The 20,301-nt window shown below is 42.4% G+C and overlaps 1 protein-coding gene across 1 annotated transcript in view; it reads left to right on the top strand.

Annotated features, from left to right (window-relative positions):
• SNCG (synuclein gamma) overlaps positions 1 to 16,609 on the top strand; it is a 37,909-nt gene extending 21,300 nt beyond the window's left edge. Inside the window, exons 4-5 of the mRNA XM_061634324.1 lie at positions 12,244 to 12,336; positions 16,293 to 16,609. Coding sequence (XP_061490308.1) covers positions 12,244 to 12,336; positions 16,293 to 16,313 — 114 coding nt within the window. The 3' untranslated portion in view covers positions 16,314 to 16,609. The remainder of the gene's footprint in view (positions 1 to 12,243; positions 12,337 to 16,292) is intronic.
• The last annotated feature ends 3,692 nt before the right edge of the window (positions 16,610 to 20,301 follow it).

Below are 20,301 nucleotides of genomic sequence, written 5' to 3'. Positions count from 1 at the left end.
TAAGTGAGGACAAGACCGTGCTCCAGATACCCCATTAGGATCAACTGCCATAATATTGGAATCTAAGTCCCGGCGGATGCATGAGATCTTATCTTGGAAGTGCCCAGCAAACTCATTACAGCGGGTTTGAGATGGTTCCAAGATATCCGGAGGGCTAGGATGAAGAAGCCCTCGGACAACTTTAAACAACTCCGCTGGGCGGTTGAGAGATGATTTAATAGTGGCAGCAAAATATCGCTTTTTTGCTGCCCTAACCGCTTCTGTATACCGTTTAGTGGAAGCACTTACCAAGGCGTGGTTGCATCCTTCGGGAGTCCGTCTCCATCTGCACTCAAGCCTCCTCCTCTCTTGCTTCATCGCTCTTAGCTCCGGGGTATACCACGGTGCCTGCAGAATCTCTATTGGCAGAGCATTCCACAGGACTGGGCTGATGACACAAAAGGCTCCATTTCTTCTTGTTGTCAAATGAGCCTTGCAAGCCCCAGGGACACTAACGATGCTGCTTCACATGATCTTAATGATTGAGCTGGGATGTAACGGTTCAGGTGGTCCTTAAGGCACTCTGGACCTAAGTTGTTTAGACCTTTGTAAAATAAGGCATGAACCTTGAACGTGGCTCAGTAGTAGGTGGGCAGCCAGTGCAGATGTTTTAACAATGGTGTCACATGCCATGTACCCTCATCAGCAGTCTGGCCGCCACATTCTGCACCAACAAGAGCTTCCAAACCAGGCCCAAGGGCAGCCCCATATAGAGCACATTGCAGTAATCCAGCCTTGAGTTTGCCAACACATGAACTACAATGGTCAGGCTATTCCTGTCCAGGAATTGCTGGAGAATCAGACAAAGCTGGTGAAAGGCACTCATAGCCACAGAGGACACTTGAGCCTCTAGTGACAGAGCTGTATCCAGAAGTACCCCCAAGATCCTTCAATATATTCTGGAGTCCCCTTGATTCCTTCTCTCCATGCGTTTCCCCCTTAACAAAGGATTTTTCCTTGTTATACAACTACATTTCTGACTCTGACTCATATTCTAGCATATTCTTTCCCTGGAACATTCTGGATAGGAGTCTTCCATGGTATATGCCTCATTTCTTTTTCTTTTTTTTTTTTTTTCAATAATTTTTATTCAGATTTTCATAAAACATACAAGACGAAATCATAAAACATTCAAAGACAAAAAACAAAATCAAAAATAGTTAAACAAAAAAAAAAAAAGAAAAAAAAAACAAAAATAAAAAATAAAGAGTAAAATATTGACTTCCCATTTGTCAAAGATCAAATCAGTTATAAGTCTATAATATATAACAATCCTGTCTCTTAAGTCATATTATAAAATCACTTTCCTCCAGTAGTTATCTTACTTAATCATCAAATCTCATAAACATTACTTTATTCTTTCCACAAAAAGTCAAAGAGAGGTTTCAATTCTTTAAGAAATATATCTATCAATTTTTTTTTCCAGATAAGCATATCGATTAATCCATCTCATTACTAATTATGATAATCTTATTGTCATAACCATAGTCAAAATAAACATTTCAATTAATCCATCACATCAGAATCTGTTAGATTCAGTAATTTCAGTAGCCATTGTTCTATTATCCCTATTAGTTCCATTTTCCATCTTCCATCTTCAGTAGTCTTGTTAAGTCCAGTAATTTCAGTATCCAATCTTCCATTATCAGTATTCCATAATAATCTTGCTGTCAAAGCCATAGTCATATAGTAAGAGTCTGATGGGAATTACCTCTATCCCAAATATTTTCTTGCCATCCATTCTGAATAGGTTGCTGAAATACTGCTGTAAAATCATATCTCTGTTCTTTTTTTCAAAATACACTGGGTCATCTCTTGAAAGTTTTTCCATTGTCACATGGCTGCAGTTAATTCCATAGATTTTCTCTATATTGGGCTCCATCACATCATTCCAGTCCAGAAGATTATCCATGCCATTGATAACTTTATCTCTAGAATCTTCATTAATTTCTTCAGAGATAACATTGAGTTCCAAACAATAGATTTTATTTCTAAAGTCCATAGACTCCAAATCTTGTTCCTGTTCCACGTTTGTTCCAATCTCCGGGATCTCCTCTCTCACAGGGACCCCTGTTCCAGTCTCCAGGGTCTCCTCTCTCACAGGGACCCCTGTTCCAGTCTCCAGGGTCTCCTCTCTCACAAGGACCCCTATGTCTTTAATCTCCTGTGTCTCCAAACAATAGATTTTGTTTCTAAAGTCCATAGACTCCAAATCTTTTTCCTGTTCCACGTTTGTTCCAATCTCCGGGGTCTCCTCTCTCACAGGGACCCCTTCCAGGGTCACCTCTCTCACAGGGACCCCTATATCTTTAATCTCCTGCTTCATTTTACTCAATTCAATTTTCAGCTCCTTACAACCCTGTCGCAGGTTTTGTTTCGTTATCTCAATCTCATCCATTATTTTCTGAAACATAGTTATTTCCAGATTCTCAGCCACTTTCTTAATTGCCATTTTAAAAGAAAAATATAGGAAAACCACTTCTTATTTCAGCAACAATTGGGTTAATACTCCAAACTTGGTGACATCACAGTATAAACAGAGCAGACAGCCTTATCTCTCCATGCTTAAGTAAACAAAATGCAGTTCCCAGGATCGAAACAATTAATGGCGGTCGTCAGGAAACAGATTCGTCAAAATAAAATAGACCAAAAAGAGAGTAGTCTCAGACAATATAATATTCTTCAAAATAAAAATCTGGAATAGAAATCCCTCTTCTGTGTATATCTTTAGAATGCAAATCCAGGACAGCTTTTTGCAACAAAAACAGAGATAAGCTATTAATTAGTGAGTAGCAGAGAGAAGTTATGGCTCCCCAGTGAGATGTCAAAAACCGATCAATCTGGCAAATCTCTTTTAAACAGCAACAATTTAAGTCAAGTAAAAGAAAAATATAGAAAGAAGGGTGCTTGCCTGTTAGTGCGTTCTCTCTTAGAAGATAAGATGAACGTTCGCTTTATCAGATAGAGCTTGTTGTTGAAAATCCGTCCCACCTTCGTCGGCTGGACCTCGTCCCATAAATTAATGAGATCTGGTCGTCCCAACAAAAATAGGCTTTGAGGTTAATCTCTTCGTTTCTCCCTACCCGGGAGAAGTTTAATCAGTCAAAAAAAAAAAAAATCTGACTGATATATCTGAATAAGCTTCTTTTGAGGCAGGAGCCCGTCTCAAAAGCAGGCACAGGCTAAGTCACCCTTCCCGGAAGTCGGTATATGCCTCATTTCATGCAGCCCATCATTTAATGCAGCCTGAAGAGATGAGGTGGCACACAGAGAGAGATAGAGTAGCACAGAGAGTGAGGCCCCATCTGCAGTATATATTTGTAACAGTGTCACACTATTTTAAATAGTCATGTCTTCCCCCAAAGAATCTTGGGATCTGTAGTTTGTTAAGGATGAGAGTTGTTAGAAGACCCCTGTACCCCTCATAGAGCTACAGTCAATCTCCCAGAGTGGTTTAATAATCAGTCTTTCTTGCCAGGGAACTCAGGGAATTACAGCTCTGTGAGGAGAATAGGGGTCTTCTCCCAGCACCCTTAACAAACTACAGTTCCCAGGATTTTTTGCAGGAAACTGTGACTATTTAAAGTGGTATAGTAGTGCTTTAAATGTATAGTGTAGATGGCCAGTGAAAGAGAGAGCTATATAATCCTTCAGTGTTGCAAATGTTGGATTCTGGCTCTATCCACAGCAGAAACTACGGTATGTGTTTTCTAGTAGGTAGCCCTTAAGAATGACAATGGCCAGACCTTTACATATGAAGAGTCTTCTTTCTGTACTCCTGGCTGAGATGAGATAACATGCAATTCAGCATGGGGCACTTCTAGCATATCGCTATTTTCAGGTGGGATTCAATCATATACCAGCAAATTCAGGTTGCACAATGATGGTTGATTAGGAGGTGTTGTGCAACGACACCCGCTTCCCCAAACGATCAGAATTTTGGGGATAAGGAAATATACTGGGAAGCGTGGGATAACATTTGTTTTGATGCAATGCCATCTAACCTCCCCGCAAAGAAATCAGGATGAATGCTCAATAAACGGGTCCGTATGGAAGCATCCTAGGAGTGTAGTATTGTATACACTAGTCCCAGACCCATGACAGAGTGTAAACCTAAAGTTTACAAGCACCAATAAGAAAATTTTCTCTGGTGACTGATGGGGTGAAATACATTTTATCATGTTTCATCAAGTGTTCCTGCGCAACAACACCATTGCCTGGTGTATAGGATTTTGGAAGCATTGCCTTTACTTATAATAACACACCCTTCTGGCTTTAAATAGGAAATGAAATGGTGCAGTCTTCTGCAAGCTTACTTGGAATTAATTTTCATTTAAAAATGTACAATTCTTATCATGTGCATCTCAAAAAATCTAATATTTTGCTTGTTAAAGGCGGCATATACCTCACCTACTTGTTAACTTGGGAGGGGACATCATTGTTAACTTATTTCATTAACTGAATCCTGTAGCTCAGTGGTTTTCAAACTTCCAACTATCAAGGGATGCCTTTCCTCTCCAATTTGTCTGGTGAAAAACCTCTGATTATCTTGCATCAAATCCCTGTACAATGCACAGGTTTCTAGGCAAATATACTATCTGTTCATTCAGGATACTGGCCTCCCTGTTTGGTCTCATGCAAACTGACAGGATGTCCCAGTGGTGGTGAACCTGTGGCCTTCCAGCCAGGTCAGGGATGATGGGAGTTGTAGTTCACCAACATCTGGAGAGTCAATGGTGAGGGATGATGGGAGTTGTAGTTCATCAATATGTTAAGGGACACCAGTTGCCCACCCTTGTCTGAGAAAGTGTGTCATGCTTTGTTGCAGCTGCCCATTGCATGGGAAGATGAGTAAAGTCAAGCAAACTGTCTTTCAGGTTGTTTGCCTTCTACTTCTGATCTTTCCACCAAGGAGCTCCCAATAAACTTTTTGAGACTCCCAGAGCTCTTAAGAAAACTGCTGAAATAATGTTCTGACCTTTTAGTCTGTTTGGCTGTTTTGTTGTGTTCTTGGTGTTTCCAGCAATCTTCAGTGTTTTCACCGTTATTAAATCCAGATTCTAAAAAATGTCCACAAAATAAGTTCAAGAGTATGGTTACCCACTCCATTGCTCTCAGTCACATTTTATCTATTACACTCACTGATATCTGTAAGTTTCTGTTCTAACAGAGACATTAAACCTGCTCCTTCATCTTGTGAACCCCCTTGCTTGAATAGCAAGATTAGGCAACATACTCTATCTGCAGCTTATTATGAGATGCTTGGTCACTCATCATTTTGGTATGCATATGAAGCTACTGCTAAGAGCAATGGAGTGGATCTGCATCCCTTCCCTGCATTTCCACAGTAAAGTATTGATTTGTTTGTTTCTTATTTAGAGCATTTATATCCCGTCATTTGTCAGCAGGCCCAGATAACAACAGAAGCTTAAAACCACGGCTTAACCATTTAAAAATTAATTTGATACCAGCAATAAATACAAGAGAGCAGTCATAAAACACTAAAACAGCAGGAAAAAAAAGATACAGGAACCATCAAAAACAATTTAACGTCATTTCAAAAATTTAACGTCGTTTTATGGCGCAAAAGCCTTCTTAAAAAGGAAAGCATTTGAATATCTTACAGAAGGTTTATTAAAAGAAGATATATAGTGTGACATCATCATCACACTCATCTTCATTGGCTGCCACTTGTAAGGGGTGGGGAAACTCTGAGCACAATGATGTCCTGTCAGGTGTCTTGTTTTACTGAATGTTACTAGGGAGGCATGGGAAGGAGTGACAGAGGTGTTGCTTTGGGGGCAATCTCTGTTAACATCTACTTTGCCCATACATAGATCCACAACCTGGATCCCCTCCAAATGTTCCACATCCCCTCCAGATATTTTGGACCACAGCTCCCATCAGCTCCAGCTAGCATGGCCATGGTCAGGGATGATGGGAGATCCTGTCAAAAACCTCAGGGTGAGGAAAGCTGGTATAGATTGTTAGCCCTCTGGGAACTATATTTAGACTACGTATAGAAAATGAGCACTTGTCTACTCAGGCCAAGGAAGACTGTACCATACACCTTCCTAAACAAAAGGTGATATGACAGAACCAGCATTTCCACAGTACTTACAGACTCATTTTTTCAGAGTGTCCATTTTCTGCCTAGCATCTTCTTGACAAAAAGAGATGAGGAGTCTGCATCAGGCAACATGTACATCTTTTCTTTCCTGCACCAGCTTGCATGAATTTCAGTACTAAACTACTTCCATTTAAATGTTCTTGTCTCAGAACAGGGATCCACCTTCCATCTGGATGACACAGCACAAAGCTTGCTTGCTGCAATGCAGGCACTGGTCATGTGATTGCCAGTCAATATCTGCTCTATTTGTAAATGAGCCACAGAGGCTGGACAAATTCTCCAGGCAGAAAATGCTTTGCCTTGTTTTGTCATCTTGCTTCCGTTCCATTCTGATTTGCTAAGACTCAAACAAAAGACCAGAGCATCTCAAAGAGCACTGATGAAAATGTCACATACGACAAATATATATATATATATATATATATTTGTATGTGACATTTTCATCAGTGCTCTTTGAGATGCTCTGGTCTTTTATATATATAATCATATAATCTTTATATATAAATCATAAAATGCACTCAGAGCAAATAAAGCTACATAATATCTGGCAATTACCAAGGTCATTTCATGTAAATTTAAAAAGTACTTGGTGTGGGCAATGGTAGACATGGAGCCAATGTGGTCCAAAACAGAAGACAACCATCTTATTCTAATCCCTGAATAAGGAGAACAACTTAAGAGACAAAGGAGTACATCCTCACCATCTCCAAATTTGCCATTCTTTGTTCATTCCTTTTTTTCTGGGGCATCTACATGATGTCATCATTAAATTGTTGTTTTTCTGTATTTTTCCTATGCTGTTTTTGTTTCAAAAATCCAACTGTTTTGGAAGGAGCCAAGTCTCCGCAGGGATGTTACCTTAATGCAGAGGTAGGGAACCATTTTCAGCCTGAGGGCTGCTTTTCCTTCTGGGCAGCCGTCTGAGGGCCACATGCCAATGGTGGGCAGGGCCAGAGGCAAAAGGAGGTGGGACAATTAATGTAAGTTTTACATTTGTATAGTAGTCTGGTTTCAGCACATTCATAAACCCCTCACTATCTTCCATCTAGATAAGCAACAGGTATTATTGGAGTTGAAGGGCAAATTCCAGCCAGGCAAAAACACTTGGGGTGCGAAACAGGGCCAGTGAGGGGTATGGCCTGGAGAGAGTTCTGAGGGCCAGATAGAAAGGCCTAGGGAGGTGCATTTGGCTTCCGGGCTTCCAATTCCTGATGCCTGCCTTGGTGCTCCTCTAGTAGCTTTGTTAAGAGGCATGGCTTTGATGTGTGCAGTGAAGTTTCAGGTGGTTGTCCTAAAAGGTGGAACTACCCTTGGCAGTGGCGACAGCAGGGACAGACAATGTGGCACAGCCATGAAAAGCACTGAGTGAAGTGGCTCCAGTAGCCACAGCCATTTTAATTTACCCAGAAGGCCTCTGGGCCCTATGTTGGGGCCCAGGAACATTTTGGAGAAATGAAGGTGGTGGTGACTGCAGCTGCTTCACCCAACACTAATCTTCAGGGTGCAGGACCATTTTTCAAAAAAGTTTTTAAAATGTCTTTTTTTGTTTAAGGAGGTTGGTGTTGGCAGAAGTGGGGTTTCTGGGCTCCAGCATTTGCCTCACCATGCTGACTGCTGATGCAAGCCCTGTGTTCTGCAACAACCAGATTCATTGTGGGAGACATTCATAAGATGGTGGTGGTTGTTTAAATGAGACCATCCTGGTCAGCTTGCTTACACACCAGCTTCAAAAGCCAGTGCAGGTCAGGCTACTGCAGAGTAACTGAGAGAGTAAACTCTTCAGCAGTGTGTGATAGCGGGCCCCTCCAAATGACCTCTTTGTTGAGCATTCATTCTGATTCACTTGCACAGAGTGTACATAGAAGTTAGTCTTTAGTGAGCGTTCCTTCTGACTTGTTTCTGGGGTGGTTATACAGCAATGAGCATTCATCTGGCATTCATCCTGATTTGCTTGCAGGGTGTTTATAGAGCTTCCCGCTAATCAATGTTATCCCACATTTTTTAATGCATTTCCCTGCCACTTTCCAAACAGCAAAAAGTCTAATTCTTTTTTTAAAGTGGATTTGTTAAAATTCTTGTTTAACTGCTAGGGCAACATAACCCTTTAATTCACTTTAACTGTGCAAACCTGTACTGTGCACACACCAGAGTGTTAATGTGGATGTGGGTCACACAGATCTGATTTGTCCGTGTATACTTTTGTACACATTTATCCACACATTAACACTTTCAATTGAACTCTGTCTCAATATTTTCTGTCAACACTAGCAGGCAATGGTTGGTGGGATGTATTCACACTGTGCGTTGTTGTCCCCTCCCCTCAATTTAGTTCTGGAGACCTGAGGTCCATAGTGGGCTCCAGAAACCCAAGGTTCATTGTCTGCCAATTTTTTAAAATTATTTTTGAGATGTAAGTTTTCCAATATACCAGACTTGCACCAATCAGTGGGTTAAAAAAGAAAACTGTGTGCCATGCCCAGCTTCAGCAGTAGCCCACCAAGGAGTACCTCGCCAACAGAAGTAGAGAGGTGTGGTGTGATAGATGGCACCCAGCAAAACTTCATCACAAACACAAAGAACCCTCACTCACACAATATGCTTCAGGGCATCCCCAGTTGGATAACATTCGGTTTTATGTTGGGTTTTATTTTCCTTACCGGATTATCTGCAGATCATAAAAATCTGAATTAAATGGGAGGAAAGTGTGGGCTGCCACTTGGATGAAGACAATGTCCTGTGGCTAACATGAAAAACGTGCCCATGTGAGATGCCTTGGATCCACTTCAAAGTGCCATGTGTACATACCCTATTCTTCTGGTTTGCGCTTGAATCCCTCTTGCACAATACTGCAGTCTGGGGGGCACCCAGTGCAAAATGTTGGAGGGAATGTGAAGATGCAAGCAAGGATGGAAAGTTTACTGTTTGATACAAATGTAAGCACTGCCCCACCCTGTCCAGAGTTTGTTTTTCTAGACAGGCAAACTTGTCCAGTTATGGGAGAGGGGAGTTAATTTTTTAAAAAATATATTATCCAAGCTGACTCTTCTTCATCCTGTAATTGTGTTGGCTCCTGCCATTCCGGTTCAGAGAGAGAAAATTTCAAGATGCTTGTTTCCTGCCTGGTTAAAAATAGATTGGTGAGTCAGAGAAGTGAAGTCATGGTGTGAGGAATACATTCTGAGACGCATGGGAAACAAACAGAAGGAGATTCTCAAGCCTGCCGCTTATAATTAGATATTGGTTCAACATGCAGAGCTATTGCATGCATCTTATTAAATAATTAATTATCTGTTAATTTTATTTTTTGAACCACCCTCCATCAGTTGTGACCCCAAGGGCAGTTTACAGTACTGAAACAATAAAATGCCTACAACCAGTGTAAAACCTATTTTAAAAAAACAACTGCAGATGGACATCTGTTAATTACAGTTAATTATTGAGTCAAAAGCCTGTATGAAGAGAGGTACAAAAGTCAAATGGCAACAGTGCCAGTCATACATCCAAGGGAAGGGGGTTCCATAGACTGGGTGCCATCACAGAGAAGGCCCAATCTCATGCCACTGCATGATGGGTTTCACCCAGCAATGGAACATCTTAAGTACATGCTTGCACCGTTCACATATAAAGCAGGGATTGGTGCGTGGGTGTGTTGTACTCATATTACACGAAAAGGAGCATGAAGGGAGAGTGAACCCTGTCCTTCCCATACCTTACGTTGCTGCACTGCATGTTGTTGTTGTTATGTGCCCTCAAGTCAATTATGACTTATGGTGACCCTATGAATCAGTGACCTCCAAGAGCATCTGTTGTGAGCCATCCTGTTCAGATCTTGTAAGTTCAGGTCTGTGGCTTCCTTTATGGAATCAATCCATCTCTTGTTTGGCCTTCCTCTTTTTCTACTCCCTTCTGTTTTTCCCAGCATTATTGTCTTTTCTAGTGAATCATGTCTTTTCATGATATGTCCAAAGTGCGATAACCTCAGTTTCATCACTGCATAGCTCTAAGGAATTTCCCTTCTTCCTAGCTCATTTGTGCTATCTGAGCTGGGGAAAAACATCTTAAAAAGAGGTGAAAACAGAGGAGGGCACTTTCCTCCTCCACTTTGTACATGAATGGATCAAGCACATGCTTAAGATACACACAATTGGCCCACATACCTAGTTTATCCCTGAGAGCAAGTGACATTTCTTACTGATTTTCAGCCCTATTCACGGTGTTCCAGATTGTCCAGACACATTTTTCTCAGTGTGCATATTTTATTTCTGAACTTGGATATTTAAGTTTTCTTTCTTGATATGGAGTTCTTAACTCAAATGCACATCATCACCACCACCACCACCACACACATGCATACAACCTGACCAAAAAAAATATATTTCAAGAATTCAGTTGATTAAGGAGTAAGGTGGGGGTGGAATATATGATAAATATACGGTGTTTAGAGTTCAAGGCTAAGCAAAGCTGACGTTGATGACCTTTAGCAAAAATCAAAACCCAGAGACAGAGTGGTGTACCACCACTATGGTCTTCATCTAGAGAGATCATCAAGGGAAAGTATGTGTATAATACATGGATGTACACAAGGACTGGAAAAAGCATTGAGTTGGATACTGGGATTCAACTTCCTGAGAAGCCCAGTTTTAATTGTAAAAAGAAATATTCTAGCCCTTATTGCAGCCTTTCCCAACCAGTGTGCCTCCAGATGTTGTTGGACCACAATCCCCATCTTTCCTGACCATTGTCAATGCTGGCTGAGGCTGATGGGAGTTGTGGTCCAACAACATCTGGAGGCACACTGGTTGGGAAAGGCTGCCTTATTGCATGGACAGTGAACTTCTGTCCCTCCAGATGTTGGTTGGACTCAAACTTCCATCAGTCCCAGCCATCATGACCAATAGACAGGGATGATGGGAGTTGTAGTCTAGCAACATCTGGAGGGCCACAGGTTCCCCACTCCTGATTCATTTGCTCGATAGTGTGTGGGCAATAATGTCTGGTGCATCTCAGAAGCAAAAGAGATATGTGAATACAATTGTCAGTGGTCCCCTTGACCCTCCCTGTGACTTGTAGCCTGCCTTGCCCATGTCTTTATATGTATAACTGAGTCCACATTGCCCTGAAATGGGAGCTGGAACAGACCAGGATGAGGAGGAAGCAGCAGCAGGGGAGGAAGAAGGAAGCAGGCACAGCAAAGAAGCTTCTCCCTTGTGGCTCAGCCACTGGTGGTGACCGATGCTCAAAACAATAAATAGACTGACTGATTGGCTCAGGGAAGAGGAAGCTTTGTGGGGACAGCAACAATATCTATAGGGGCTGTGAGCTAATTATGTGAAATCTTTAGTGTTGAATTGTATTCTGGCATCCACTACTGCAAGCTTCTGCTTTTTAGGTATGAATTCCCTCCACCAGAGGCCTTGTAGAACAGTTCAGAACACTGTTGCTATGATGACCTATTTCTGGCCAAACTGAATAAAGCATCTGTTGTTGTTAGAGACCAAAGAGTTCCTGTGTGCATGATAAAACAATGAATATGCATCCAATTAGGAAAAGGAAATTGGTGCATTAGTTCAACCAACCAGCTCCGCTGCTGTCCCATCTAGGGTCTGCTCTCGGGGAACTGATTCAATGCCTTCTATCACCTGCACAATTTTCCTTTAAGGTTGCCAACTCTCACCCAAACCCCTGGAATGGCCTGCTCTTGAACATTTAGCAGCAGTTTGATACTCAGAAATCAGCAGGGGAAGCTTTTCACTGTGTGTAAAGAGAGGCACTGTTTGCCTGGTGGATGAGTCTGCACAGCAGACTGTTGTGAGCTATAGTGGCTGACTGAAACGCTGCCAGACATATTTTTTTTGTTTTTTGTGAGAAGAACATTGTGTAACTGTGAAGTGAATTCAATCATAATTCTATCAACAAGAGCTGAGTGGACACAGATCTGGACCTTGGAAATCTGGATCCAGTGAAGTCTCACTTCCAGCTTTCCTTTTGTCACAATCAGAAACGGGCACCTCAGTGATAGTTCCTCAATATGCTTTGCCCTAATGATGGTGAGTCTTGTTGTATATGTTCTGCAGGAGGATGTACAGAAACCAATGCAGCCTGAAGAGCTACCTGCTAGCACTGCTGAAAAAGAGGCCCCAGTGGAAGCTACAGAAATCAGTGCAGAGGTAAAGCACAGCCACAGCCCTGCTAACCCCAGAAGCCTTGGCTGGTCTGGGGTATTTCTCGCCATCTATTGTTCTTTCCTTACTTTCTCTGTGCTGAGCTGGTTTCCATTTCTTTTCTGCATACAGGTGATTTTAGATCTTTTCTCTGCTGATCATAATGCCAAAAATACTCCCAATTTGTTTGTTTTTTCCAGCTGCAAGCTCACTCCTGGGCAGTTCTGTGTTTGGCTAGAAGCAGACAGTCGGACTTTGTTAACAGTGGCCCTACTTGCACTCTACATTTACAGTAGTATCATACCACTTTAAACAGTCCTGGCTTCCCTCAAAGCATATTGGGAACTATAGTTTGTTAAGGATGCTGAGAGTTGTTACAAGACTCCTATTCCCCTCACACAGCTACAATTTCCAGAAATTATCATTTTTATTTATTTATATCCCACCTTTCCTCCAAGAAGGTCAAGGTGGCGTACATGGTTCTCTCCTCCCCATTAGGTCCTCACAACAACCCTGTAAAGTAGGTTAGGCTGAGAGGCAGTGACTGGCCCAAGATCACCCAGTGAGCTTCAGGGCTGAGTGGGGATTTGAACCCTGGTCTCCCAGGTCCTAGTCCAACACACTAACCATTACACCACACTGGCTGGTATAACCCAATTCCCTGGGTAGAAGGATTGATTGTTAAACCACTCTGGGAATTGTAGCCCTGTGAGGGGAATAGGGGTTTCATAACAACTCTCAGCAGCCTTAACAGACTACACTTCTCAGGATGCTTTGGGGGATACCATGCTTTAAATGTATAGTGCAGATGGGGCCATAGTTGAGAGTGGATTGGTTTTGCTCCCCATTGCGCATGTGCACATTTGCCTATGGGCAAATGAGTTTTACAGGTTGCTGAAATGATATAAAACTCTACAAAGCTTGTTTATCAGACTGGCAAAAGTGGATACGCGTATACAGTACAAACTGTCTTCAACTCTGGGTGTTAAAAAAAGAGTTGTTGGCTGTTTCCAACCTTTGTTTACTATCCTGCTTACTTGGACTATTCTAGAGTAAGTAGTTTGCAGCTCAAGAGCTGACTTTGTATGGAGCATTTTTCCAGATAAAGCAACCTCTTGATAAAGCATTGGGTGAATTTCTGTATCCATATATTTTTAATCTCAGTTTCTATTGTCATTTTTATAATTTCATTATTTTTAACAATTTTAAGTAAGTTTTGATTGCATTTTTTTTCAAATAATAACCACAGAACATAAGACATTCATCCATTAGCAGGCAATAAACCCAAGTTACAATTCATAACTATCTCCCAGTTTCTATCTCTCGGTCACACACAAATAAAGCAAATCAATAGCTTATACTAAAAAGGGTGTTAGAAGAAAGACATGGAAGTAACATTTACAATTTAGGTGCATTAAAGCCTGTAAAATGATCTGATTCACCTTCTGGTGGACCAAAGTTAGTTAGATTCAACCTTTTCCCAGGTCCAGGAAAAACTAGGGCTGCTAGGTCAACTTTGGGGGACTTACATTAATTTTCATTTAATCTATAAAGCAAGAAGAAATGACAGGCTCTTAAACTCCCTAGAATGACCCAAAGGAACCTTACACTAGTGTAAGGCTCAGAACATTCCTTTAGCACACTTTGGGGAATGGTATGTACCAGGGTAGCCAATGTGGTGCCTTCCCACTGGTGGTCAAGGAGGATAGGACATCTGAACTCCCTGCCTGCCGCCAAATGTCATCTGTCCCACAGCTGCTGTGGTAGCTCTCCCCCTTTCACCAGAGAACAGGGTGGGTGAGCTCGGGTGTCTGCAGTGCTCACTGCCCCTAGTCCCCATTGTCTTGCCGCACTATCCCATTTCTAGATCCAGCAGTACTGCCTCCTTTTCTCCTGGGCTGTCAGTTAAGGCTACTGTGTCTGTGTGTGTCCTTCTTCCTCAGAGCTTGCTTGGCAATAGCTCGCACCATCTCTGGTTAACCGTCAGCCCAACTGCAGCTGGAGACACCACTGATGGTGCCATGGTGACTTCCAGGCTAGGAAGAGAGGAGGTGGGGTTCCTTTGACACACACCCCAATAAGAGGAGAGAGAGGAAGAGTAGAGAATCCCATAAGTGCAAATCCACTTTGGTGCAACTCTTTGTGTGTAAATGCGTTAGGGCAAGAAGGGACACAGATCAAAAATGGGAGGGGGGAGACAAAGCAGGTATTTTGCCTGCCAGCCAGCTGATCATCAGAGAAGCCATGCAGCAGCCCCCCTCCCACTATTATAGAAGAGAGTGAGTGAGAGGAAGAGCACAAGATGGCAATGCTGCCGCCCCCCCCGCCCCCCGCTAGACAACCAATCACTGGAGTAGGGACCATTGTTGCTGGGGCAAATCCAGTCTAGCTGTGCAGAACCCTCAACTGAGGTTAATTTGCAACTTGAATTGTTTACTAGGGTGTTGCATGCCCTGAATTGTAGTTAAAGGGGCTTGTGATTTCACAGTCTGTGATTCTTCCCTGGTCATTCGTTTAAACATTTTAGCTGAGCAGGAACCTCCAAATTCAGCTCCAAATTTTTCAGGGAAAGTTAGGCAGGCAATCCTGCAGTGCTGCAAGCAGCGCCCACTGTTGGCTCTGGCTCCAGCCACCATTAGCTCTCCCTCCTGAATGAAGTGAGTCAAACCTTCATTAGAACAAGCCTAAGACATTTTGCTGCCTGAAGCAAAGGACAAGATGGCTCCCTCGCCGCTTCCCAGTCTATCTATAAAACTGACAGCATTTGAAGCTTCCTTCAATACTGGCAATAGAATAGCATTCTCCAGCACACCTGAGGGCAGCAAGCTAGTTTTGGGCAGGCTGCATCACACAGCTCTATCATCCAACAGGGGGAATGCCTAGGAGTTCAGGAGGAATGGCCAAGGGGCTTCTGCTGGCCCCCAGTATCTGCTGCCTGAGGCAGTTGCTTCACTCTGCCTAATGATAGAACTAGCCCTGCCCTTAATCGGTAAAAGGTTCCCCATCCTGCCTTAAGGTATGTCCCAGGCCATATCTTTCTTTTCCAACACAAATGTAAAGCCTTCTTCTCTACCACTCCTGTCATATGGCTACTTGTAGCCCTAACTTTATCTCACCTGCTTCATGCTTGCAGTTCACATGTCAGCATCTGAAGACTGACAATCCGAAACAATTTTTGTGAATGTCTCAAAACTCAGATTCACCAGTGAATGTTGAAGTCACATGATGATGATGATCATCATCCTAGCTTTCTGCTAAACATTTTCATGTGGCTTGAATATGATTTCCATCATTCACTAAGAAAATATATAACCTGTTTTTGGACATACACAACATGCACGTGCATTTGGCATATGTGTCAGCATCCACCAGGTTTCAGATACACACACACATATCATTATCATTAATATTTATATACCACTTAATATGCTAAATCCCTAAGTGGTTTACAAAAAACATAATAGTATCATAAAATGAAATTACAAATAAATACATCAGTAAAATCAGAAAATACACAGTGTTCTTGGGAGCATTCTAAATTTTTGTTTTTCTGCAAAACAAATGTGTAGTTTTTCATTGATGCAAGGAGTTGAAGATCTCATTTCTGATGTTAGCACTTTTGTGCTAGAGAATGCCTCCTCATTACAATTGTATTATTGATTGATTTTATGGCATTGCTAAGATGGGCACTAAAATAGCCACTTAGGTGCCTGATCATAAATATCAACATCTTGGAGAGAAATAGTAACTCAGACCACACATACACACGTCCTGTGGTCTGATTATGTGCTTGTTATGTTAGGTGACAGATAAAAATCTTCAAAGGCATGTTACCGCTCTATTTCAAAATTGCCGGCATGCATATAGAGATGTCGCTTACCACCCATTTTGGAGTCCCTAATTTAAGGTTGGATTTTGGTGTCAGGCAAATTAACCTGTTTTCTTGTTTTTCTTCTTCCCAGGGTGAAAATGAAGGAAATTAACCCTCCTCGGGTCTTCTAGCATGAAAAATGAGAATTCCAGGAGTAAATACAGAAATGTTAGCTGACACCAGAGCAGGGAAAACACCCATCCCCTAGGCTCACTTCATGCAGTACTACAGCCTTTCACTTGCCTCACACCAACATATCATAGATGTCTGGCAGGCTCTTGAGCATCCGTTTTAGGGCAACCATGTGCCTGTTCCTTCTCATCTCCTTTGTGGCTTCCTTCCTTACCCACCTTCAGGCCTTCCGAGTGTGTGGTTTGGTAGCTGTGATTTAGCGCAGTCGTGGTTGGAACTGCTGCTTAATGTCTTCTGCCCATCAGCACTCGAGATCCCTGGGATTGGTGGACGTATTTTTTTTTAAAGAGATAGAATAAAACAACTTGTTTCAACTAAGTCTTTGTTTTCCCTTTCATCATTTTGACCCCATGCTTCATTGGTTATAACCATTTTGTGTTAGTGTCTTGGGAACACAGGAAGCGGTCTCATGCTGAGTCAGGCCATTGATCCCATCTAGCCCAGTAACTTTACACTGACTGGCAGCTGCTCTCCAGGGTCAGACGGGACATTCCCAGCCCTATCTGGGGTTGCCGAGGATTGAAATGGGAATCTTCAGCATGTATGGCAGATGCTGTACCACAGTGCTACAGCCCTTCCTCTACCTGTGCCTTCAAACACAGGTCTGCCCAATCATGCCTAAATGTGGGGTTGCACCTCCCCAAAGGAGCTTTTCTCCCAGCTGCGAGGAAAGAGAACATAGGAAGCTGCCTTACACCAAGGTGAACTATTTCTCCATCTAACCCAGTATTGTCTACTCTGACTGGCAGTGGCTCTCCATGACCTCATGCAGAGACCTTTCCTTGCTCTACCATTGTCATGTTTTGGTGTGATGTACATAAAAACAAGTTGTGACTAAATTTGAGGGCCCCTTTGAGGCCCAGGCCTAATGGCCCTCCTCCCTTCCCCCCTCCAACTGGCCCTGCTTGTGACCTAATGGAGGGGTGGGGAGGGCCCAGCCCTGCAGCCAGGGTGGGGCAAATAGGTGTATCGCCTTCCCGAGCTGTGCTCCCCCCCCCGCCGATTTTTCTGGAAAATAGTCTTTTTAATTTATGACATGACAAACATTGACAGCCTCCATTTAAAGAATGGCAGCTTGTTTTAAGAACAGGAGCAGTTTAAGAAGAGGACCCTCTGAAAAATGTAGTGATTAAGGCAGGGCGAGTGCACAACAATTACTTAAGTGATCCTGAAAAAAACAGCCTGTACAATAACATGAGCCTTGAAGAGTTAAATATTAGAACTTTGTATTACGGGTTAGAGTTAGACTCCATCCCTTGGACTTTCCTTTGCTCTGCTTTTCATTTTCATTTTCAGTTGTGTTCCCTACTCAGCCAGCAATAAAGAAGCATGCAGTAAGAAGTGTTTGTTTACTCTGTAGAGCAGGATTGGTGGTTATTGCTGAAGGGTGAAATAAAGAGATAACTTAAAGTGATCAGAAAAATATTTTCCTTAATTTCCCCTTTAATCTTTTAAAGCACTCACTATATTCACAATCAAAGTGGCTGTTTTTTCTTCTTTTTCTTGGGTACTTGATGGCAAAGGATTAAAACACCCCTAAATGAATAGAAACACATGTGCACACAATAGTTAGCTGGCTGGCTGGCCACCTAGACTGTAACTCAGACCTACTTTTTATTTTCCCAATATGTAGAGGTCAGCATGAGGTCTTTTCAGGGTTTCTGGGCAGAAAAATCAACCCAGCAACAAGTTAAAAAAAGCAATTGTTTTCCACAATTAGTTCCCAATTGCTTACTTAGTCCTTTATATAACAACCAGTTAAAAAGTGTCCCCTTGATCTTCAACAGGAAGGAAAATCTAAAAGTCAGGAACAAAACTACAAGGAGGGACCCTCAAGGAGGAATTAACAAACAAACCCTAAAGTATTTATTTTTTTCTCTTCCTTAAATTTGTAGTATGAACAAGTTTGTTTTTCAAGTGCAATCTAAAACTGAGATACCTAATGCAGCATCAAAGCAAAGCTCAGGAACTCATTCTCATTACCAAAGTAGTTCATTTCATGAAGAACCAGTACAGGGATAGACCACAGGTGAAAGAGGGCTGTAGCTATAGGCAAAGTCAAGCTTTTAAGTCTGGTGTTACTGGGGATCTCTCAGAAAAGGGTGAGATAATTCAACAGATTAAACTCCATTCATACCTGCAGAACAGTGAAGGATATAATTTCTGACCAGAATGGTTCCGGAAATATGAATGGTTAGAGTATTCTAAGCTCCACACTTACTTGCAGCATTAACTATTTTGTTTGTTTTACACTTTTCGGTATCCCCTTGTTCATTCCATCCTTAACATCCATTTTTTTTTCTTATGCAACAAAAAAAAAGCCCATTATTTAATGCCTGGTGTTCAAACTACATTTTCTGTCAACTTGACCTTTATATAGCCCATTATGTAAGTTAACACACTCTACATGGAGGAGTGAAGGAGAAGGAGCCAGCCTTTCCCTCCCCTGGCCTGGCCCTCACATCACCAGGATTGGATGGGAGGGGGGATTGGCTGGTGCTGTGCACCTCCCCCCTCTAAAATGCCCCACCTAGCAATGTGGCTGCCCCACCTAACAAGTGTGGGAAGGCTGGCTACAGGGCTAGAAGGGGTCCTTTTCTATATTTAACAACCCTCAGAGTGTCAGTGAAGGGGTTCTCTGGGGCATCCAGGCTACCTATTAGCTACCGGCCTAAGGTCAAGGTTCTAGTTTTGGTGTACAAAGCCCTGTACAGCTTGGGACCAGGATACCTGAAAGACCATCTTACCCCTTATATATCCAGTTGATCACTGCGCTCTACAGGTGAGGGTCTCCTGCAGATACCATCTTATCAGGAGGTCCGTTCCGCACAACATAGGAAGCAGACCTTTAATGCTGTAGCACCTACCCTGTGGAATTCCATCTCCTAAAATATTAGACAGGCACCATGTCTGTTATCTTTTCAGTGCCTACTTAAGACCTTCCTCTTTCAACAAGTTGAGACCTTATCCCAGTCTGTGTCTGTGTTGGAATTGCTTTTTGATATGTTTTTACCCTTTTTTAAAAGATGACTTTTGACCTTAAAAAAAAGTTTTTAAAGATGTTTTGTTTTGATACATTTTAAAGTGTTTTTAGTGCTTTTGTTTCCTGCCCTGGGCTCCTACAGGGAGGAAGAGTGGGATATACATCTAATAAATAAATAAACCTATCTGTCCAGGTAAAACTTAAGCAGCATATACTCATCCATAATAGGGTACAAAGCCCTCATTCTGCTCAATTGCTTTCTCTTTGCCTCGCTGCAATAAACACAAGCTGCCATTTTCCTGGTAGAGGCTTTGGTGAAATGTTCCCTCCCTTCGTGAAATCAGCCAGAGCAGACCCCACAAGTTTTCACCTCTGTTAACAGAGCTCACTCCAAGGCGATTTGGTTTGATTTGCTCAGTAGCTCTTGGGCACAGCCAGGGATGAAAATAAAACCAACAATCCAGAACATGGTGAACAAGCTGAGTGAGTCATATATTTCCCCTCACCCGTGACTTAAAAGCAAATGTGCTTCTAAATACTCCTTGAACCAAGTGTGTGTGCCTGCTGTGTCTTGCAAAAGAAAAGGTGTGGCAAAATAAAATTCAGCATCCTCAAGCATTTCCTTGTCTAGGTTCACAGATTTGGGGTTCGCCATGTGCTGCCCCACCATCTTTGCCCATGAGAATGAAATGAAACCCCCTCCAGCACATTGTGCAGTGCTAATAGGCCTGGTTTTCCACACAGATTCAAGACACAGGAAGTAAATCAGACCACTGGTCCATCTAGCTCAGTATTATCTGTCCTGACTCATGGCGGCTCTCCTGGAGATGCCAGGGATTGAACCTGGGGCCTTTTGCATGCAAAGCAGATGCTCTGCCACTGAGCCATGGTCCTTGCCCACTGTGTCAGTGTTGCATCAACCTGT

Source organism: Rhineura floridana, chromosome 7 (genome assembly GCF_030035675.1).
Source record: "Rhineura floridana isolate rRhiFlo1 chromosome 7, rRhiFlo1.hap2, whole genome shotgun sequence".
Lineage (NCBI taxonomy): Eukaryota > Metazoa > Chordata > Lepidosauria > Squamata > Rhineuridae > Rhineura > Rhineura floridana.
Note: the sequence above shows the minus strand (reverse complement) of the source record. Positions and strands in the feature narration are given on the sequence as shown.